The following is a 23695-nucleotide window of genomic DNA, read 5'->3' as shown; positions in this document are numbered from 1 at the left end:
GGCTGCCGCCGCCACGAGAAGCCACTTCGTGTTTCCAAGCAAGAACAAAAAGCCCCGCTATATTCCAGCGTCCTTTTAGGGCGCGGGTGCCGTTGGCAGCGTCTCTGGGCTCTTATGTTGCCGTTGTTTTTGACGGCAGCTTTGCTCTCAGGTGCTCCCTGTGAGTGGCTGGCAGGGCAGGAGGCAGCTTTAATAGGGGCTTGTCTGAGCGAGACCCTAGGAGTCAACGAAAAGAACTGTGTGTTTGTTAGCCTGGTCTGTGCAGCGCCTTAAGCGTAAGTCTGTGTGCTGGAGTGTTGGTCAGAGTCTGTAGTCTGGTGGTCGGAGGAGATGTGCCTTTGTCATCTAGTGAGAAACCATAAGCAGCTCCATTAAGAAGTTATCACTGAAATTAGGTGTTTGGCTCGCACTGCTTGGCAGGAAACCTGTTAGGGATCAGCTAACGCAAGGCCTTTAAGGGTATGATTGTATTACAGAAGGGTTCTGCTGCTGATCTCGCTGAGGTTGGAGCTTTGTAGTGTTGTGCTCCTCTGTGTTTTTACATTTGGGTGGTGACAGCTGTCAGAACACATCAGACAAGGAGGGCAGGTTGCTGTTTGCTTCCAGGAGGTACCTAATCAGAGGATGTCGCTGGTGATTCAAGAAAACAGCATACTTGATTTTGTAATTGTAACTGGGCTGACACTAGGCAGTTCTAAAGTGGGACAGACCAAAATGACTCTATTAGTAGTGCATAAGAACTGCCTTGGGCCTTTATCTATGATGGGCATGCCTGTACTTTTTTGAGCATTGAGAAAGTGCCAACCATCTGTTTTTCAGTGCCAGTACCTCTGGTAAAGTGTTAGGTGTAACAATAACATAATATTCCTGTGGAGCTCAGAAAAAGAGCAAGTTTACAGGAGACCTTTGTTGGATGCTAAGTCAAATAGGAGTGGGGATGGCTGTCTGCATACTGCGCTATGTGAGCAAAGCTGTGGCATTAGATCAGGGAAGTGTTTGTTGCCTCTTTTCATCACTCAGAAAACCACACATCCAGTTTAGAGCCCTACTGCACAAGAAAAGGTGCTGGCAGCCTGGAGGAGGTCCAGAGAAGGGCCAGCAGCGGTGTTGGGTGATCAGATCACATGGTGTCTGTGGAGAGGTGGAGGGAGCTGCCTTCATTTAGCTTACAGAACTTAAAGGGGTTCTTGCTGCTCTTCATAATGAGTAGTTATTGTTGGGGCTAGATGCTTTTCAGCCAAGAGACACAAGGCAACAGGTAAAAATTGCAGCGAGGGAAATTCTGACTAGAATAAAGAAAAGCATTTTCACTATGAGAGTGATCAAGTGCTGGATTGTTGGCTGAGGGATCTCTGTCTGTGAAGGTGTTATAGATTGGACTGGACATGACCCTGAGCAACCTAACCTGACTCACTGGCAGACAAATGTTGGGCTAGCACTGCCAGGGATTCTTTCCAATCTAAATGATTTCATGATTCTTTCAGGATTAGGAAGCAGGGTTTTCAGAGTAGGATTGACTGTCCCTAAGGGAAAGAAGTACAATAGATACTACCTGCGTGTTTGGCAACAAATGATTTTCATTTGTGCTACCAGTTAGTGCATACATTGCAAGCAAACTTATAAAACTGCAGCGATTGCATTTGAGGTATTGCATCTAACATTGCATGCAGAAAGCCAAGTCACGTTTTGCAAGGCTGGCATGTGTGGGCAGGAACTTACTCGATGAGGTCTTGGTTGGAGAAAGCTGCAAACAATTAAAAGTGTAATAGGAAGGAATGCATAGCTTTGAACTATCTTTCAAGACGTATGATCACCTCTGAGTTTTAAAAAGGTGTTTCTGTGCCAGAATTAACTTCTCCATATTGTTTTCTAGCTAGTAGGTGGGACGCTGGGGGGACGTCCATGACAATCTGGTAAACATAACAGAATTGAATCTTGCTCTTCAGTACTGCTAGGTCTCACGTGTTGTATTTCTTGTACTTGGCTGTGTTTGCTGCCTGCCAGGTTCTGATTCCTGTGTGGTAAATGGTATATGAATCAGAGAGGTTTTTTGTGTGATTAAACAGGTTTGTCTGTTTTCTTTAAGGATTTATTCATTTTCTTCTTTTCTTTTAGTTAAACAGAAGAAGATGATAGGCAGCAATGAATCCTCTACTGAAGGACCAATGCCTACGTCCTACTTAACCTTCCTGGCTTACTTATTGGGAGAATGGACTGGTGTACAACACACTGAAGATTATCTGAGTTATGGAGTCTACCTTTCATGGGTGCTTTTTCCACTTGTAATAGTTTTTATACTTCCAGTAGCTATCTTCTTGTTCTGCTTCAACACTTCCCTTCTCCTTCTTCATATTTATAAAAGGAGGAAGAATAGATTTAATGAAGGACATTCTGGTGATGTTTGGTATGGTGCAAAAGAAATGTTGGCTAACCTGTGGGATGGACATGGGAGAGTATGGCATGGTAAGCAAAATCTGATTTCTCTCTAAAAAGTGCTGACACTCAGTTTATGGCTTTGTCTGTGAGGATTATCAGTTTACATCTAATTGCTGTTGCTGTTTATTGACTGCCAGTGGTTCTTCAACTGTTGCTGGCCTGGGGAAAAAAAAAAAGAATTGAGACTCTTTTGGTTGTACAGTTTTGTCTTATGCTTTTATTTCTTTGCTGCTACTGCTTTCATTTAGCCAACTAAATGCAATTAAAAAAAACAATCTTTTTCTTTTTAACTTTTAATAACTACTCCTGGATTTTCTTTTTCCATGGGGGACCTGAAGTGATAAGTGATAGCAACGTTAAAAATTAATTTAATTTCCTGTATCTTGGGAATTATTTAGCAAGCAAAAAAAAAAAAAAAAAGAAAAGAAAAAGGACCTTCTTGCTACTCTTTCAGATTGAATATGTGAACACTGAGAGCTAAATACTAGTTCCCTAATAGCTAATATCTCTACATTTGTTTGTGTAATTTAACTGCATGTAACTCACATCATGCCAAGTGTTGTCTGAAAGGGGCACTTGGTGTCAGTTTGTTCACTAGTTACTACTTTAACACTTTTGGGCTCTCAAGTCAATTCAGAGAGGCCTACTTTTTGTATTTTCTTTCTATGTATTTTTGACAACTACTTTCTCTAGTAGAAGAACGTCAAAACTAAGGGCTCTGCTCCTTGTCCCTCTGCTACTATATCTTTTCTGAAGATAGACTTAATAAATGATTTGGCTTCTTTCTAAGGAAATCATAAGCTTCTTTCAGAACCATTCATTCTAGATGCAGCTAAAGGAGAAAGAGATGTTTAAGAGCAATTTACATAAAGAACAAATCCATCTTGAAAATCATCTCTATTTGTTCTCCAGTCAAAGGAAAGAGGGTTGTCAAGGCATTTATAACCAGATGGTGCAGCGGCTGTATCAGATTGGCTTTGTAAGACTAAGATCTAACTTTTGAATCTGAGAAAGTACACTGGATCAAAATCAACAGCTACATCAAAGGGCTTAAAATTCTCACTTCATAATGAAAAGCTATTTACTTTTCTCATACGAAATTTTTTTGAGGCCTTGGCTTTTTTCATTCATAGTTACTTTTTCTCTTTTATAAGATCTGACTTTTTATTTGCACAGAAAAGATTCTTATCCAGTCCCTCATCTACTAATATGACTTTTCTTTCTGCCCTGTCAACTGCTTCCACTTCTTTTAGTAAATTATGAAATACTTTGTGATTTTTTTTAATTTTTTTTTTTTTCTACTTGGTTAATCAGTGTGTTGCAGGAAGAACTTCCTGAAATCTCAAAACACTGAAGGGGGGGGGGGGAGGGAGGGCTGGAAGAAACAACCCCAAACAAAAGCTCAACCTTGTATGTGATACCTGTAACTTTATTATGCGAATGCTAGTCACAGCTCTCACTCTGATTATGCTCAGCTAGCGTGGAGCACAGTTAGTGGTTGCCTACAGATGGTAGGTAGATGTATGTCTGTAATAGGCATTGAAAATAGAACAGTGGGAGAGGAGCCAAAAGTACAGACAGAAGTTTAAAAAGGGGGGAGAGGCAGAGAGTAAGGATTTTCACACCTGATTACTTCAGGAGTGGGATTTAGAAAATAAGAACAATACTGTAACAGAACTGTTCAGTGTAAACTAAATGTATAAATAAACGTGTTCTGAACTGGTTCATTTTATTGTTTTGTGTTATGCTGTTTTGTGTTAGCTGAATATTCTCTTCACCATAAACTAAATGAGAAACACTTGTGTGTGTTCATGTGTGTTTCAGTTAAGCATACAAAGTCCCAAACAGCTTTTAGTGCTTAGTGATGGAAGAGTAGTCTAAGTATAATTCTGAGAAAGATAACAAAGATGAGTCTCAGACCTTGGGATTAAAAAAGACACATAAATGGGTGTTGTCATGTTAAACTGCCTTAAACAGTTGCTCGCAGCAATGAACTTGACTTTGAAAGATAGGTAATAGCTTGACACAGTGTTTCAACACTCCTATTCAGGCCTTATTTTGATTTATCTTGAATGATAGATTCAGAGAGCTACAGCCTTGAAGGCAGTGAACTGAAAAAATAAGATAAAATTATGCAATAGTTGCGAAGAGAGCGAGGCTGTTAGTTCTGTTTTGTTCTCTCTTTAAATAGAGCTTTAAATAAGGCTTGTAAACATGAAGCTGTGAAAGCGACTTAGTAAATGCTGCAAGACAGCTCTTGACATTTTAGCAGTCACTTTGTTCTAACACTTCTCAGTAGATACTGGTTTCAACTTGCCAACTTGATGCAAATTAGTTTATTTAGGATAGAATTGTATTGTACTTTGATATCCTTTATGCCTTTAACTCCTAACAGGTTATGAACTTCATGGGGATGAAAATATTCCGGAAGGACCAGCACTTATTGTGTTTTATCATGGAGCTAGTCCTGTTGACTATCTCTATTTCATGTCTAGACTTCTTATACAAAAGAAGAGATATTGCCACGTAGTAGCGGATCATTTCGTCTTTAGATTACCAGGTAATATACTTCAGTATAAACAATCAGTCTGAGAGTTCTTTAAACTTTTTTTTCTTTTAAGATTGCAATTATTAAAATTTGTTGTATAAAAATACAGCTTTCAGAACAAACTTTCAGACAAATATTGTTAATCTGTTGGAACAACTGTTCTTAGTAAAGAGCGTGTTCTTATCAAATAACAACAAGTTTATGCAACTGGCATCTCCTGCAACTGTGGAGATGGATTGTACTCCAATCTGGGCAATGCTTTTAATAACTTTAGAGTGTTCAGAAACAAAGAGAAGGAGATAATGGGAGAAAGACTTGTCTCTGTATTAACTGGTAGCCAATACTCCATAAGATGGCTATTATTTAGGCGTGATTGTTAATCAAAGGTGAGTTGGAGTGTACTCTCAGTTGACACTGTGAGGTTAGAGCTAGTATTCAAAGTGACTTCCCAGAAAAGGATTGATAGAAACATCATTAAGTTCAGCAAAAGTGAATATGAAGCTTTGAATTTTGGATGAAATAATCCCATGTGACAGGACAGATGGGAGCCTGGGTAGAAAGTAACTTTGTCAGAAAGGACTTCAGCATTCTAATGGTCAACAAAGTGAAAGTGATCATATTTGTTGCAAGGGCACAGTGTAAACTCAAATGTGTCCTGGCTTTTTTCAGCCTGAGTGTAGCCAGAAGGTTAAAGGGATTGATTCTTTCCCTTGATTTGGCACCTGTGAGAACACATCTGATGGTACTGTGTCCTGTTTTGCACTTCCCAGGGATATTGTCTGGAGGCTGAAGCACACACTATTTATTTGGTTTGTAACAAATAAAGGTGGAGAAAGATATTACTGCTGTTTTTGATTACTTACCTGTGATGTGCAGAGAAGGTGGGGTCTGACTCTTCTGTAAGGTACTCAACAATAGGATGATAGGCAACAGAAGCAAGCTGCAATATCTAAACAGATTGTCCAGAGTAGCTGGGAATCTCCATCCCCTTTCAAAACTGCTGACTGAATCGCTGAATAGATTGGTCCAGTTGGACAGCTTGGAAGGGTGTTCAGGGAAGATAAGCCCAAGGAGCCCAGGTAATTGTTTTGGATTCTCTTGAAGTCTGCACAATAATCTGTGGCTGGCAGCCTAGATAGGTGGAGCTTCTTTTGTGAATCAAAGCAGAAAGATGGCCATCCTTTTGTATTCGTACTTAGACTTTCTGATCTGGAGGCTTCAGATAAATTGGATGCCTTTCCAGAAGATGTTTTGATTAACCAAAATTTGCTAGACTTGATCTAACAGAAATAGAAGGAATGGGTACTTGGATTAGATGATTTAGAGATCATTCTGTTGTTAATATTTGTAAATATGTTATGAATAGCTGTGAGGGAATAGCTTGCCTCACGAACCTGAATCTCATATGTATCAGTTTGCAGTTCTTAATATGTAGTCTCATTGCCTCCTCCTTATCAGGCAACTTTTGTACCAGTTTAATCATGATTAACTGGACTGTATTTGTAGCAAGTTGCTGTGCCTCTTGAGGGATGCATGAGCCTGTAAGGGGTCAAACAAGCTTAAGTCTCGACAGGTACAGCTTGATAACTTATGTAAGGGAATTTAAACTAATAGAAAAACTCTTGTAGATACCTGGAATTTCCTGTTGAACACTGGAGTTAAATCTAGCTGACAGCTGGTCGTGAGTGGTGTTCCCAGGTGTTGGTACTGGGGCCTGTCCTGTTGAGTATCTTTATTGATGACCTGGGATTGTGTGCACCCTCAGTAAGTTTGCGCATGACACCAGGTTGAGAGGAAGTATAAATCTGAGGGTAGGAAGGCCTTTCAGAGGGATCTGGACAGGCTGGATGGCTGGGCTGAGGCTGATGGGATGAAGTTCAACAAGACCAAGTGCTGGGTCCTGCACTTTGGCCACAACAACCCCATGCAGTGCTACAGACTTGGGGCAGAGTGGCTGGAAGACTGCGTAGAAATGGACCTGGGGGTGTTGGTTGATGCTCAGCTGAACATGAAGCTACAGTGTGCCCAGGTGGCCAAGGCCAGTGGCATCCTAACTTGTGCCAGGAAAAGCATGGCCAGGAGGAGCAGGGAAGTGATGGTCCTCTGTACTCAGCCCTGGTGAGGCTGCACTTCAAGTACTGAGTTCAGTTTTGGGCCCCTCACTACAAGAAAGACATCAAGGCCCTGGAGTGTTTCCAGGCAAGGGCAGCAAAGCTGGTGATGGATCTAGAGTACAAGCCTTATGAGAAGTGACTGAGGGCTCTGGGATTGTTCAGTCTGGAGAAGAGGAGGCTTGGGAGACATTATTAGCTCTCTACAACTGCCTGAAAGGAGGTTGTGCTGAGGTAAGAGTCTCTTTTCACAGAATCACAGAATGGCCAGGGTTGGAAGGGACCTCAAGGATCATGAATCTCCAACCCCCCTGCCACATGTAGGGCCACCAACCTCCTCATTTAATACTAGACCAAGATAATGGTCTTTTCAGGATAATGGCACTTTTCATGTGCAACTAGTGATAGGACTAGAGAGAATGGCCTCAAGTTGTACCAGAGGAGGCTGGATATTGGAAAAATTTCTTCTACAAAAGAGTGGTCAGATGCTGGAATGGGCTGCCCAGAGAGGTAGTGGAGTTACCATCTCTGGAGGTGTTCAAGAAATGTTTGGATGTTGTACTAAGGGACGTGGTTTAGTGGGAATGGTGATAGGTGGATGGTTGGACTGGATGATCTTGGAGGTCTTTTCCAACCTTGGTGATTCTATGACTGTGTGATTGCCTAATGTGTCTGTCTTTCATGCAGATGCAGAAGAAAATTGTTTGCTTGTCTTAATCTATATTAAATCAATACTATGTATGTTGCTTATGTTTTAGGGGCAGAAAGATATGAAATACAGTCCTTGGGCTTATTTTTTTTCTTCTATGTTTTTCTTTTAATATTAGAGGTTTGTCACAGGAAAACAAACAAACAACTGCGGTGCTTTTTGGTCCTTTAAGATTCTCAGCTGTGTAGTGCACAGGATTACTTTGATTTCTCAAAGTTTAAATTAAAGGAAAATCTTTTGCTGAAGAAAGCAGTGAGGACAGAGCTTTTGCTTGTGTTCCACTCCCTTAGCCTCTCTAAGGTCTGCTTCCTAGAGTCACCTAGAAGTCCTCTTTAAAAGGTTGCCAGCTGTTTTAGAGATTTAAGTCTCTGTCCTGTTGTGTCCCATGGGAAAGGAGCTGTGGCTTCCTTTCTGTTACTTAGTCAGGGTACTCTAAAGTTTGTTGTGGCTTGTGGACTAGTTGTTCTGCAGATACACATGCACAGTTTCACACAGTTGTGGAAAGTTGGGTTTAGTGACTTGGATGGTTCCTCTCTGTGTTCCTCAAGATGGTCTGCAGGAAAATCTTGAGTGAATTCCTTGCTGTCTTGCTACCAGAGAGCTGATAGACCCTATGTCACTGGAGCTAAGTTACAGAAATTTATGTAATGCATAATTGCTTCAAGATAAGTGTTAAGTAATTTAGTAGGTCCACTCTAAAGGATTTTCAGACTTCTGTGAGAGGATGGTGTTGGGGATGAGTAGAAGAGTGTGATAGCGCAAGGGGCACTGTCTAGATTGAACTGCTGAATAAAACTAATTTTGGATTTCTTGATGTTTGGAAAAATTAGCATACTGTGATGTTCTGGCTTTGTGATCATTTTTGTTGTTTAAAGTGGAAAAAATAGATTCCCGGTGACTTTCATGTTATAGGCAGGTACTATCTTGGTGCTTTTTATCACTCTGTGATGACCCTTACCTTGGCATAGAGTGGCCTGGCTGTCTCTTCAGGGTCACAGGATTAATTCCTATCTCTTAGCTGCTCTAGCTTGCCGTGTTCTGCTGTTGGAGGAGAAGTATTAATATTAATGTATAATTTGCTGGCTGGGCTGTGTGATACAAAGTCTTATATTCTGAGCCACACTAAAAGTCAAGGGGAAAATACGACTGAGAAACACTGTAGAGACTTGAAACCTCATCGCTGTTTTCTGTTACAAAATAAGGTCTATATTCCGTTCATATTCTTTTCCTATCTTTTTTTAATGACCTGTGAACTGTAAAGAGTTGTTACTCTTGTCACCCCTGTCCCTCCTTTCCACTGTGGAAAAGAAAACTCTTTTCACAACTTTTGCTTCCTTGGAGTCTCTCTTCCCTCTCATCTCTGCACTTCCTGCTTTGTATCTCTCTTGAATGCACAGTTAGAAAATACACAAGAGACAAGCAGCTTCATACCACCAGTTACATTTCAAAGAGCTTCGATGAGTTTGGGAACGTAAAGCCTTGTAAAAATCAGCTATGTAAAATCCTTGAAGGAAAGCACCTAAGAGAAATGAAATCATTTGAGAAAAACTAATTCAGGAGACCTTTGTGCAGATGCTACTGGCTGAGGTCTGCTGATGTTACATGTAGTATGCAAAGCAGTTAAAACAAACAGAGAGCTACAACAGAGCTTGTGTTGTGGTGTCATACTTCCAGTAAATGCTGACTGCGTATGGATATAACTCATTACATTACTATCACACCACCTACAAAGACTAGTTAGAGATTGGAGTTTACCTAAGAACAGTGATATGATGCCTCATGATCTCCTCCTTGAGTCCTTATTTTATGTGATCAGTAAGACAAGACAGAACTTTGTCGTCTTAACTATATTTGTTACTTTTTTGTGGGGGTGTGTGTGTGTGTGTATACATAATCATTCTTCTGTACTCAGCACTGGTGAGGCCGAATCTTGAATACTGTTTTCAGTTTTGGGCCCCTCACAACAAAAAAGACATTGAGGCCCTGGGATGTGTAATCTTTCACCAGTGAAACTGGTGAGAGGTCTGGAGCACAAGTCTTATGAGGAGCAGCTGAAGGAGCTGGGATTGTTCAGTCTGGAGAAGAGGAGGCTCAGAGGAGACCTTATTGCACTCTACAACTTCCTGAAGTGAGGTTGTGATAAGGAGGGGTTTGGCCTCTCCTCCCAGGTGACAAACAGGACCTGAGAAAATGGCTGCAAATTGTACCAGAGGAGGTTTAGATCAGACACAAGGAAGAACTTTTTCTTTCTGAGAGTGGTCAGGCACTGGAATGGCCTGCCAGAGAGGTGGTGGAGTTGCCATTCCTGGCAGTGTTCAAGAGGCATCTGGATGAGGAGCTACGAGATATGGTTTAGAGGCTTATGGTAGGAATGGTAATGGGAGGATGGTTGGACTAGATAATCTTGCAGGTTGCTTCCAAACTTGTGATTCTATGATTCTATAACAAGTATGTGTTCATAATAATAAATATTCGTTTGCTAATGTGAGGGTAAAAACACTTGATAATCTGTTTTTGAGATTTAAACTTGGCTAGATCAGTTCTTTACCTTTGTGGCTGACTGAGTTAATTTTGGCTCTGTGGGAAACTTTAAGAAAGAGAAGTAATCTTTCCCATGTTGCTCAGTGACCTGAAGTTCCCATTTCAGTATGCAGTGTGCACAAATGCTACATAAGTTTAAAATACATTGATTTAAGTGAACATAATTGGTATCTTGCAACTCCTCTTCATTATATTAGTTGCCTAAATTGAGCTAGTTGTCTAAATGTGTCAATCTGATACCTGTAAGCAATGTTCTGCTGCTTCTTGACAAGTGGAGTAAGTATGACATCTCACATTTTAAGATATGAGTTTTTGTAACTTTACAGTTTTAAACTTCAGTGAATGTAAGCTCTTCATCTAATTGCATATGTGCAATTCAGGCTCCTCAGGTTCCTCTGTGTAGTGAAAGGCCACCTGGATGCTCACAGACTGAACTGCAGCATTCTGGAACAGAGAGAAAGCTATGTTTCATTTATCATTCTCCTTGTGCACAGACTGCTCCTTGCGTGCTAAAGTAAACAAAACAAAAAAACCCATAATTTGTTGATGTTTTCTATTATTGAACTCTATTAGGACTGTATCACATTGCTTGAAAAGTAAAGCTTGGGCAAAAAAAAGGTACACCACAGAAGACTTAATAACTCTGAATGTGGCATGCAGTACTTGACTATTTTTTTTTTTCTTCCAGTGTTTTACTGACTTTTTTTTTGAGGTAGCATTTGACTTCGTGACAGAAAACCTAAATTTTCAACTTCTTAAATTGAAATTTACAAACAAAACTTTGTGCCAGTCCTTCTAGAAATATGTTTGATTTGGGATATTAGGCTATTAGACAAGTTTTAGCCACTGTGTTCTGTCTTGGGAATTTGTGCTCAATGGTAGTATGAATTAACATTTTCTGTGTTAATATTGATCTTACCCTGCAGGTTTAAAAATGTTTATCGAAGTATTTGGCATTATGCATGGACCAAAAGAAGTATGTGTCAGTGCTCTGAAGAAAGGCTGTCTGTTAGCTGTTTCTCCAGGTGGAGTTCGAGAAGCACTCTTCAGTGATGAAACATATGCTATTTTGTGGGGTAATCGAAAGGGCTTTGCCCAGGTGGCCATTGATGCAAAAGTGGTAAGTATGATGTATCATGGAAGAGAAGCAAAAAAATGCTAACTTCTTGTTGTTCTTTCTTCTAGGGGAAGAAAGTTTTGATTATCAAATATTTGGTGTTAGATTGCTGAGTGACATGAATACAGTCTACTTGCTTTTGTAACTAAATTTCATGACTTGTACCATTTGATAAGAATGTTTTGGAGTCATTAAGAATACTGTGGTTAAGAAATCCATAGTTTAAAAGAGTAAGAGGTGAAATCGAGGACAATTTCTAGATTATGAACTTGTTTTGTGCCTGCCTGGTTGGGGTTGTTCCACCTCAGCCTCTTACCAGAATAACTGGAAAGCAGCCACACATTGCATTTCTATTTCTCCTATTGTTGAAATAGGTTGTAAATCAGCAGACCTGCCTCTGCTGTTGTTGTACTCATACGAGAAGTACTGTTATGTACTGCATTGGTATTTTTATGCTAGGGAGGGATCTTTAGGGCATAAAGCAGCAGCAGAAGAGGCTGCTTATTAGTGTGAACTGTTTCCTCTTCAGTTCTTTCTCATATAAAGTGTGATCACTGGCACGATTATTCGTATGGTACCAACTATGGAATGCACGTAAACACATAATATATTTGAACTGCAACTGTTTCAATAACACTTTTCATTCTCTCTCGTTCTATACTTATACTTGAAAGATGTATGCATATGTCCGTAGGTTTGCATATACCTAATTTGAACTGCTATCACTCCAGAAGTTTTGTGCTTAAACACTGCCAAAGACAGTCTACTTAAGTCTCTGGATTTTATACCCAAGTAGAGTATTTTTAAGACCTAATTAAGTGGGTTTCACTTTTAACCAGGGTGAATGTAATGCATTTTAAGCAGGATATTTTCAACAGATTCAGATTTTACTAAAACTTCGTAATAGCATACGAAACTCCATACCTGCAATTCAACTATGCTTGTACTGCTTATAGTTATATAACTGAATGTATGTTCAGTTTCCTTTCTGCACTCATAAAGATCATGCAGCTTCATTTTTCCCCCACTTCATAGAGGTGCAGAATAGTATTGGAAGTAGAATGAAATTGATAAAAAAAAAAAAATCTGTATTTAGATTGAAGAGGAACTTTAAGTCACCTTTAATCACGAGTATAACTATTCATGGAAAGAAAAATGTCTGAACATTAGTACTGGGACCTTCAACTTCCTCAGATTGTCTAATTTCAGCAGTTTGTTTACCAGAAATATTGTCATTTAAACCAACTTCTAAGTAAGATGTTCTAAAGATGATGGTTCTGGAATAAGGAATTTTATTACCATTTGGTTTAGGCAGCTGCACTTCTTTAATTCTCTACAGCTGCACTGGATTATTTACAAACTTCTTTTTTTAAAACATCTTGATGCCTGTATGAAAAGTCTCATTTCTATATGTTTTTTTTAAAGCTTAAAAGAGTGTGGATGCATGAAAATCTTAGCATTTTATGTTTTGATCATTTGTTATAAATTGATGTTGAAAAAAAAAACATGTAGTATAACCTTCCCCCTCACCTTGTTCTTGCAAATCTTGACAGCTGTTTGCAAGTTCAAAAACAGTAATAAAAGCTTGAAATAATAACGCTGTTCCAAACGTTCATCAGCAGAAATGAATCATGAGCCTGTACTGAATATGACACATCATGTGTAAAGCAATAGTCAGTGCAGTAGAGATGAATCAGACAAGTTTAGGGTCCCAGGCTTGTGAATTCTTTAAGCATAACTACAAATTAGGCAAGAATCTAATCACTGGATTCACAAATGTGCAAGTACTTCTAGACAAGAGGAGGCTTAAATGCTCCGTAAGTTCTGAAGTTCTGTACTGCTTTCAGAATATGGACATGCTGAAACCTTACAGTGTTCTCCAGACTGAAACTTCATGGCAGAAGGTGGCAGAAGAACTTAATGAATCCTTATTTTGCTCTCTGTATGTCCTTGTCTGACAAACACTTGAAAATTAATTTGTATGTTGGGTTTAAGCTAGGTAGCAGTTTTTCAGATAGTATTATCTTCATTAAATTCATGTTTTTTCCCTCCTAGCCCATCATTCCTATGTTTACACAAAATGTTCGAGAAGGCATTAGGACATTAGGAGGAATAAGTAAGATATTTTATCTTTTTTTTTTGTAGTTTATTTTTCCATATGTGTTTAGCCTATCTTTGTAGAAATAATCCCATCTAGATTTGAGAATTGACAAAGCCTTATTTCTTGAGGTTTACTTGCTAATGCAATTCAGGGACATGACTAGGATTTAGTGTCAGTGCTAAGTGTGGTATTAGCTCATCTCAGTCACTCTCAATGTGACAATGTGCTTTCCCAAAGAAGTAGAAGAAAGGAAAAAAACTAGCCAGAAAAAGGCAGATAGGTTTAAAATATTGTTTTGCTCTGCTGATAAATGCTAGACGTACTCTAAGTTTTCTGCTGTTAAGAAGCAAAGGTTTGCAGTTGACATTTCCTTTAAATAACCTCTTAAAGCTCTGTGCTTACACTTAAATTTCATAACATTTGGAAACCTATTTCATCCATAGTTGTTATACAGTGCAGCACTAAATCTGTAGTTCTGCACTGAACTTGAGTTTGCTTGCTCCTTCCTCATCCTTTTTGGGAGTTCTGGTACACTAATAGATTGGTATATGTCTGAAGAGCCCACCTCTGGGATGATTATGTCTGCATCTCTGCTGATCTGACAGTGCTAGCTCTTCCCTTGCCCTCATTCTGTTTTGTCTGTGTGTGTCTTCCAGCTTGCTATCAGAAAGAGCCTGAATAGTCTCCTCCATGCAGCATGTTCTGTTTCATCATTTTCATCAAAGATCTGCAGGACAAAACAATTCCATTTCTCATCCTCTCTAATTAAAAGCTGAATACTGGATGGAGAAATCCCAGACGTCAAATATAGGCATGCAGAATGATTCACACATTCTTTATGATGTTCTACAAAAATTAAGAGCGTTGTTACTGTTTTCAGGAGAATCTTCCCAAACTGGAAGAGGCTTAAGCTGGAAAGATAGATGCTACTTTTATTCTATAGCTGAAGTGCTAGAGGAATTTAATTCTGTTGATTGCTGGAGACGTTACTTTGGTTTCAATAGTTTTGGAATATTCTTTGTTTTTTTTTTAGGTTGTGTACAGAATAATTGACATTTCAATCACTAAGATCTTATCGTTTTAATATAAGGGAAAATTAGCACCCATTTTACAAGAATGCTGTTCTGGTAGCATTTAGGATAGATGCCTAGGAAGTGATATGAGGAAGAACTACTCTCGTAAAGCTGATGGAAACACCAGTTTTTCTTCTGTTTGTTTTCTTTTCCTCTTCGCGTAGTGTTTCACTCTAACCAGTGCGTGATCTCAAAGAGCAATTCAGTATTTAGCATGACTGCCTTTTTGGTACATAAGACTTCTGATCCTTTAGACCTCAGTGGGACTGAACAAAACAGTCTTGCACTAATAACAGTTTGGTGGGCTAACCTGTAAAGTTAGCTAAGTGGTAACCTGTATTGGGTAGTATTCCCAGCTACTTCCCTACGGAGCTACTGAGTTTTCCTCTGCTTTGATCTCTTTGCAGCTATTCTCTGGGGGGAAGATGTTTCACTCTAAGTGAGTTTAGAAGCACATCTTTTGTTAGTGTTAATGCAGCCTTTGGGAAATGAAAGCCAAGAGTAGGACAGTACTTTAGATGACATGCTTGAGATTCTGGGTCATGGGCTGGATTACTCAACAAGTCAGTTTCAGTTTTAAAATATGATGGAAAAAAAATTGCAGAGTAATCTCAGTCTCTTTTTTCCCCTTTCTTCCCTTTATTTCTCCCCTACTCCTTTTGTTCTCTTTTCCCTCCCATCCTCCCTATTTTTTTTTAACCTTAGAAATATTTAGGAAGCTGTATGAACGTATGAAATTGCCAATAGTTCCTATGTATGGCTGGTTTCCAGTCAAGTTTCGTACGTTTATTGGAGAACCCATTCCATATGATCCAAATATAACTGCTGAGGAACTGGCTGCGAAGGTAAGATGGATATATGTGGAAATATATATTTTAAATATTGACTATTCTGATCAAAAACACTAAAATATTCTTGTCAGGATAATGATTTCTGCCATGGAGGTAGTTGAAATCAATAGAATTGTGCTAAACTTTAGACTTGCTTAACTTCCAGTGCCCCTCTTCAGTGTTGTTTTTTATTACTACATCTTGCAAATGTTCTAGGCCTTTTAATGTCAATCCTGTACTCTTTATTTGCTTCAAGAATCATCTTGCTTTAGAGATGAAGGAAGTTCAGCCACCTAAGAGTACCCTGGGCTGGTTTAAAAAAACTCATAATGTTCAGTTCACCCAGGGAAAGTGTTTCTAGATCATTTAAAAAGTTACCAGTGAAGTCTTTCAACTATAGCAAATCTGTGGCCTGATATTCCATTAAAAAAAAAAAACACACACACAAAACAATAAAAGCCATGTGATTTCATGGTTTTGAAAGTCTGTTTCAATTTCCATTTCCTCCAACTTCTCTCCCAACTAATTTATTTTAGAACGTTCACTTTCTTCAGATTTAGGTAGTTTGTTGAGTTAATTGTGAGGTCCTCATATTCATTCAGCTTATCAGTGGATTTCACAGCACAGAGATACAAGTCAGGTAAGTGTGGGTGTGGAGCAGTCAGATTGAGGCAGCCAAAACAACCGTGTTTGAAAGCTTCACAGAAGGTCATTTTTTTTTTCATTCTGAAAACTTCACCCAAGAGAGAGGGATTTTTATTTTTGACCATGTAAGTATCGAGTCAATTGTCTGTCATCACCTGCTTATCCTCTGATTAGATCTCTGCAAAATGAAATCTGTAATGTCTGCATTGCCTTGTTTATGGAGAACTGAGTGCATCTTTTGGGAGTTCAGTCTGACAGAGCCTCTTAGAGAAGTGCTGGTTTGCAGGAGGAAGGTGTTTGAATCACTTGCTGCCATGCTTTACTTTTGAACCTGTAGAAAGGATCACTTTTCTCCTTGTTGAATGCTGGTTTTCCAAAGCAAGTAGGTCGCTGTTCTATCTCTGGCCTTAAGAGTTTAACAGTCTGTGCTCCTGTAGGCAAAACAGAAAAGTTACTGTTACCTCACCCTAGTTTTTACTTATTGCTCTGTTTTTCAGTGTTCCCCACAGAGCTATTATATAACAGAATGGCTGCTATTAACTTCTTGGCCTGCAACATTTCTGAGTGGAAGTACCGTGGATGTGCAATATTTTAGCTGTGATCTAAGCATACTTTACTGGACCGGCTACTTCAGGGGACTTGCATGCAGCCAGGACACAGTTGTGTTTCCAGTGCTGCTTCTGAGTTAGTGTAGAAACAAGGTTCCTACATACTGAAAGAGTATTACTGATGCAAACCTGGGCATAAACAGCAGTTTCAGGTTGTAGTAGTATACTGATACTGACATGCATTATAGATCTAGATCTCTTTGGTAGTTTACTTCATCATCATTTTACTATTGCGTATCACTAATAGAGCTTGTGAACACAGCTACCAGAGATAAAAGTTAATTGTTTTCTGGTTTGTTTCCTAGCAATAATCCCACAGACACATCACGTGGGCTGAAATAACACTGAAAAATAGTGTTGTCTACTTGCAGAAGTTCACCAATATAAAGATGAAAAGATCCTAGAAATTATGTTAATACATGAACAATGTAAAGTTGACCCCAAACTTTTCTCTTTCCTTGCAGACAAATGCAGCACTCCAGGCTCTAATAGCCAAACATCAGAAAATACCAGGAAATATACTGAGGGCTTTAATGGAACGATTTCAAACACGACAGAAAGAAGACTAAGGTCTTCTGAGTAAGCTACTATTTGGTTATGATATTCTTAAAGTCATATTAATAACTTATTCTTCCAATAATAGTTTTTAAATGCTGTCCTAATGATGCTGTTGTATATTTTAAGATGAGACACTTTTCCCCTGTCCAGTATCAGACTTGAAAAACACAAGCTTTAAGTAATCCCTAATTAGGTAGACTTAACTTTTGACAAGTGCATTCCTACATTGAAAATGTTTATGCAAAAATGATGCTGCACATCTTTATATGTTCATTTTCTTGTCTTTCTTTTTTTCCTTCTATTTCTTTTCACCCCCCTCCCCCAATTGCATAGTTGCTGCTTAACCTGGATGTTAGATCCACTATAGAGCTGAAGTTTCACTGTTTTAATCATTACCACTGCAACTAGCTCTTATATAGGCCAGGTTGACTGCAGCTGTTTTCATCAGTAAAATCTTTCTTCAGGTTGTTACTTCCATGCTGCTCAAAAATCTGTTGCTGACAGAAGCAGTTAACTTTCAGTGGTCTGCAGAACCACTAGCTGCCTGTAAAACCTGAGATGGAAAAGGTTTATTTTACTTGGTTTGCTCAGAAAGTATTTGCATGAGTAGAGAGTGAGAGAACTGTAGTGAACAAAGCAGATTTGTTACAGAAACCACTCTGGTGTGTAGAGTGAATCACCACCTTGTGAGGCCACTGTTTCAAGCTGATCCATAATGGATGTTTACCTTCACGTGTAGTGCTGTCAGTGACTGAATACTCGGTGATTCTAAATCTTCAGGTTCTCCTTTGAACAAATGGACCAAGTACGTACACTTTAAGAAATGGAAATGAATTAATTTTCAGTAACACAAGCTCAGAATGCTTTATTGTAAAGGAAACTAAGAATGAATACAATGCTCCTTTAAAAGGTGATAATTCTTTGAAACACAAGGTGCACGCACACATATATAATATAGTATATATAATAATACTATATATGTTATCTGTTAAACCTCCATATTTTTCAAACATACTTTCTATATAAGTTATTAAATCAGACTTGAGAGGGAACCTGTATGCTTTGATTAAGTAAAAATAATTAAATGAACAGGAATGAGTTGTAGAATTGGACTTTTGTGCACTTACAGTAAATTACTTTTTTTTTCTTGAACTAAAACCTACATTTTTACTGTCGAGATAGAAAATGTCTGAAATGTTTCCTCTGATTGGCAGTAAGCATAATCTACAGTCCTTAAATTAGTAACTGAGAATGTTTTATTTTGAGGATGAGGACAAGTTCCTTAAAGAAAGCCAAAAAAGATTTTTCTTTAATTTTGTGGTCTCTTTTCAATAGTGTTGGGTTTTGACTTTTTCTTAAAAACAAACAAACAAAAAAAACAAATGAACAAAAAACCCAACTTTTTTTTTTTTTTTAAAGCACTTGTATTCAAATTAGTATCTATTCCCCTAAGAACTTGAGCACATGCTCTGGTTTACTCTCCTTAAACTGAACAACAGTGGGATTACGTAACTGCATGTGGATGATAGCCTACATTAGAATAATATCACAGTATGAAGTGATATTCTTAGAGTCTATGATTTGAAAAACCCCAAAAGATTACTTGTTTTATAATGTTACTTGATACCAAAGCCTTTTGTGTGGTACTGAATTAAGTTTTTTGAAGCTTGGGGAAGAATCACGTTATATTAAAGCAAATGCCATCCTGAAGCTCTGAAAATGATTTAGATTTTATTTAAAGGCAAGATTATCCTTCAACTTTAGAAGAATTTATTTCAAAAACATAGTGTTAACACTGTGTATCATTAGAACTGATAATGCCAAGACACTGTGTTGGGGTGAAACATAGCTATGACTTTATTTTTAATGTCTGTCTTGAAGAAAATGTTTTTCTATGTTGTGAAATTCTCAAAGGCAGCTGAACAAAACTAAACATTGAGGTTGTGTGTACTTTTAAAAGAAAAGTCAGACAAAAAGATTTCAGTATGAATGAGTGTACCTTTTGTGATCAGAGACTTTGTAAAAATTTGTTTTGCTAAATGTTGGATGTTTGATGCAATTTTTGTCCCTTTAAGTATTGAAAGATGAGTATGACAAATGAAGGACAGTATTGGTACTCTTTAAGTGTTCATATTTGTATAGGCCTTTCATATTTATTTCTATATATAAAATTGTATAGAAGACACCTTTCAAATAAAATTGACAGTTGGAACAGGCTCTGAGGTTTCATGTTGTGTTTGAACTAAACAAAATTATTCATGGCCTACACTGTTGAATCTTTAGTGGTTCAGAGGTATTCATAATGTCCTTGGAAAGCCATTCTTGCCTAGTATCTAAATAAGGGGTGGAAGAATCCAAGTCCATGAAGGAATGAATTAAAGAAAAAAGTAATACAACAGTGGAAAATGGGACAAAAGTCATGTAAGGAATAAGGTCTGAGTTCTAATAGTTGTATTAAATTCTGCAGGAGGCCTTACGAGGCACTGCAATACCACTGTGGTTACATTTAAGATCCTGTGATAGAAAGTAAGTTATAAATACTGACTAATAAGATTTATTTGTACATATTGAGTGTTTAAATGATTATCTACCCTTTTTTATTGAAAAAGGGGGGCAGATCTGTAGACTTGTACAAGTAAGATTAGAGTCCTTTTAGCTGATTTAGTTTACTGTGTGTTAGGCAGAAGTATTTAAAAGACATTTTCAAAGCGTTAAGACTAGAGCACTAATTACCTGATTAGCCTTTGGATAGGCTGAAGACTTTCCAGGTTTCTCTGTGGAAACAGCACAACCAGGATGTACTTTTTTTAAAAGATTGTTTGGATGTAGAGATGGAACGACTCCAGTACTGATTGGTATTTGTCATTATTTCTCAGCAAGATAACAAGCCTCCTACCAGCCAGTTTACTGTCCTGTTGTGTAATAGCAGAGCTCAGCCTGAATATCTATTATTAGGATGCTTTCCTATGAAATTAATCACTGCAAATACAAACTAGAGCACTTAATCAGTGTTATCAACATGATTGCGTGGTTCATCTTGTATACTCGTACAGCAAATCCATTACCACTATGTTACACTCTGAAGAGAAAGATACGACTATGGTGACACTTCAGTCAGCTCTGCAGTGCTTAATCCCTATTAAATCTGTCATAAACACTAACTTAGCTTTTTAAATATTATTTCTGCACAAAAAAGAGTATCAAAAGTAATTGTGCATGGAATTGCTGTATGAGCATTACCATGGAAGACACGTAGTAAGAAAGGTAATCTCTGAAACATTTCTGCTATAACTTCATGAGGCTATCTGATGTCTTATCTTCTCAGTTCTGTTGACTTTGTGTCTACAAAGGTCTTCAACAATACAGATCAGTGATGCTAGTACTTTTTTCATTATTTTTTTTAACTCGAAAAATGAATGGTTGTCTCAAAGCAAATTACTCTTCTCATCACGGGTTACTTGCAGTATTTGCTTGCCTGCTTTTATTGAATAGTTTTGTTTTGCACAGACTACTAGTATCTTGACTTTTGGTCGCTACGTCCATCGCGTTCATGTCACATGCTCCTTCCTAAAACCTCTTTAAATTATTGTAGTGATCTCTCCATGTCAGAAAATTGATCAATTAAAACATGTAATCGACTTCCAAATTGTAGGATTTATTTGTTTTTAAACAGACTTTTCTATACTTTGTCTCCCTTGTGCATGTGAAACATTTCATGTAGTTGGGATGCCATTTGGAATTAAATCAGGCTGCACATACAAGGTAAAGGCAGTATTTTTCTCCCCTTCTATGAAGCTGAATCAGCTGCTATAGATCAGAACCTGTTCTATCAGGCCTTGTGTTATAGTCACCACATCTAAACAAGACCATTTAATTTCATTTAGGTATTTTTGTCTAACACACAGAGTAAACAGAATTGAGTCCTGTTGCAGATATGCCTGTTCTTCATGTATCCTAGACTGTTTTTCTTTCTTTCTTTTTTGCTAATATTGGGTTCAGGTGTTGAGTCTTTGCTGTGCTCAGAGTAGCTCTAGACTTCCTTTGGTTACTACTTACACAGGAAAAAAAAAAAAATAAAACCCAATAAGCATTTGTTAGTTCTCTTTTTGATCTGTTTGAAGTCTACCAAAGATACTTAGAAGTGTTTCTGAGCTTCTGTTGCAACCTTTGTGATAGAACTGCCAGTTCTCTGGGTGTTTCTTTAATGGTCAGATTTCCTTAGAGTATGAAAACTACTTTTCTAATGGATCAACCAAAATTTGGAAGTGCTCTGTCCCTTCTGAAATGGATTAGTTTTCTGTTGTCTATTGTAGACTAGATTAATTTTCTAAGCTAGCTAGCACAGCAGTCAAAGGCTTGCTTGGCTGATTTTTTTTTTTTTTTCTTTCTTCTTTTGACTGCAAAAAGACAAACTTTTGGCATGTTGATCTTGCTTTGTGAGAACAAACTTGAGAGAAGAGGCTTCTTGAAATTTGGCCCAGTTTCTGAAGGCAGTAATGAAAAATATAAAAACGACCCACAAATGAAACAATCACACCCTGACCCCAAACTAATTCTGGAATGCTAATTCTGGACAATCTTCAGTCAGATTTCATAGAAATAAAACTGCCTTGCCCTTTTTAATCCTTGCAAAGACCTGTTGCTGGCAGTTCTCGTGTTTCCAAGGCTAAACTTGCCATTTGAATTGAGCAATCGTGGGGAACTTTTGGATGAAGCATTCTCAGGAGAAGTGTTCAGCAGCCCTGAGGGCCTGTTGGGAGCATGCTAAAAAGCAATAAACTCTAGTGGAAGATAGCTAGTAGTCAGTGCCATAGTAGACTTATTCATCTGGCAATAGGACACCAAGGATAGCTGTAGCCCACTGAAATCCAGCTATCAGGCATGCTTCCTACCAAATTCCTCTCTCTACCAGTAGTGTTCAGTGGCTCAAGTATCCTCAGCTATCTTCCTCAGATACAGCTTAACAGACACTAGAAATTACAGCTGGGGAGCTGATTGAGTCAAATTCCAGTCTTTGTGCACGTCTTACCACCACACTTAACAATTCTTCTAAGAGCAAACCGTACAAGGGAAGCCTTCTGACAATTAAAAAAGCTTTATATAAAGAGCCTCTGCTACTTTGTGTTATACATATGGTATCCACAAATACCATTTTTGGGAGGTGATAAGGTTTCCACATTGCAGCTATGATAGATGAACTGGCAGAGCTCTTAACACTGTGCAAGTTTTTCAACTCTACTGGTGGAACATTTGGGTTGTGTACAGACCTGAAGTTGTGCTGATCTCACCAGTTTCAGCTTGCTTTGGTCATTCTGTGCCCGGTGCCTCTAAATTACTTTAGCTCTGCAGAGCTTTCCTTGTGTTACTGGATGTATGGTTTGGCAAACCATTGGAAGTTTGCTTTTGTTGCTGTCTGCTGAAAGGTACAGAGAACTCAGCATGTAGGCAGCTAAGCACCTACCAGTGTGCAGCAACACATGTAACAGAGCAGTGCGAGTAGAGAGATGACCTAAAAGAGCAGACAGAAAATCTCAGCCAACAGAGTGCATTAATCTCTCTCTCTCTTTTAAATATATTTTTTTTCTTTTTTTTTAGTTTCTTGCTTCTTAACTGCTGACCATTAATGACTACAGGAGCAGATACTAGCTAATCTTATTACTTACCCAGCACCATGTCTGTGTTCGCGTGTGTATGATCCCATTTCTTCTGTATAAACAGGAACCTGGAACTTACTTCAGCTGCTGTTGCAAGAGAAACAGCAGGCCATTATTATTCTATCTACCTGCTGCTTTGAGAATGTCAAGATGATATCTTTCATACTTGCTTTGTCGTTTTTCTGCTTAATCATTTTTTATCAGTCTGTGGGCTAAGTCATTTCTGTAGATGTTCTGATTTATAATAGAACTTCTTTTCAAATCAGGCAGCAAAACATGGGGTGTACCATGACAGCAAACAAATAAGTGGTTCCTAGAGCCCAAATTTCAGATGTTCATACAGATTTCCTACAGTGTAGGAGGTAACTGTACAGGAATGATTTTTTTTTTTATCAGCTGGAAGTTACACCTCTGGAGGATTTGGGCCCCATTTCCCATGTCTAAAATGGACAGCATCCACATTAGCAGCGTGCTCCCAGTCAGACAAATAAAGCCTGGAATGCTCAGGACCCAAAGCAGCATTGCCACTTCAACAAATATTTGCAATACTGATTATTCTGAGTTCCAAAGTAACACACAAAGCAACAGCAGGTTTGACAATGGGGGAAACACATATACTCAAATATAAGGGATTGTGAGCTACCAATTTCACCCAGAGAGAGGGGAGACCGCTTTAAAAAGACCAATACTCTTTTTGGTATTGTTTGTCAGAAGGAGTTTTGTCTCCTTGGCAAGCTGTCCTGTATCACCAGTCGCTTGTGCTT

The 23695-nt window shown here is 38.4% G+C and overlaps 1 protein-coding gene across 4 annotated transcripts in view; it reads left to right on the top strand.

The window, feature by feature from the left end:
* Positions 1 to 23695, top strand: part of LOC116242138 (DGAT1/2-independent enzyme synthesizing storage lipids) — a 32829-nt gene that overhangs the window by 356 nt on the left and 8778 nt on the right. For 3 of the 4 annotated variants that reach the window (XR_016465176.1, XM_031612757.2, XM_090137597.1), the window contains exons 2-7: positions 2116 to 2463; positions 4832 to 4996; positions 11272 to 11465; positions 13518 to 13578; positions 15342 to 15481; positions 17184 to 17298. Coding sequence is in view for 3 of the 4 variants with exons in the window: in XM_031612757.2 (XP_031468617.1) it covers positions 2130 to 2463; positions 4832 to 4996; positions 11272 to 11465; positions 13518 to 13578; positions 15342 to 15481; positions 17184 to 17288 (999 nt within the window). In the remaining variant the exon portion in view is untranslated. Of the gene's footprint in view, positions 1 to 2115; positions 2464 to 4831; positions 4997 to 11271; positions 11466 to 13517; positions 13579 to 15341; positions 15482 to 17183; positions 17299 to 17741; position 23695 lie in introns of those variants that run through there. The other variant, XM_090137598.1, reaches the window with a different exon arrangement.

The sequence above is a fragment of the Phasianus colchicus genome, chromosome 3, assembly GCF_987193195.1.
Source record: "Phasianus colchicus chromosome 3, bPhaCol1.hap1.1, whole genome shotgun sequence".
NCBI classification, from domain to species: Eukaryota; Metazoa; Chordata; class Aves; order Galliformes; family Phasianidae; genus Phasianus; species Phasianus colchicus.
Note: the sequence above shows the minus strand (reverse complement) of the source record. Positions and strands in the feature narration are given on the sequence as shown.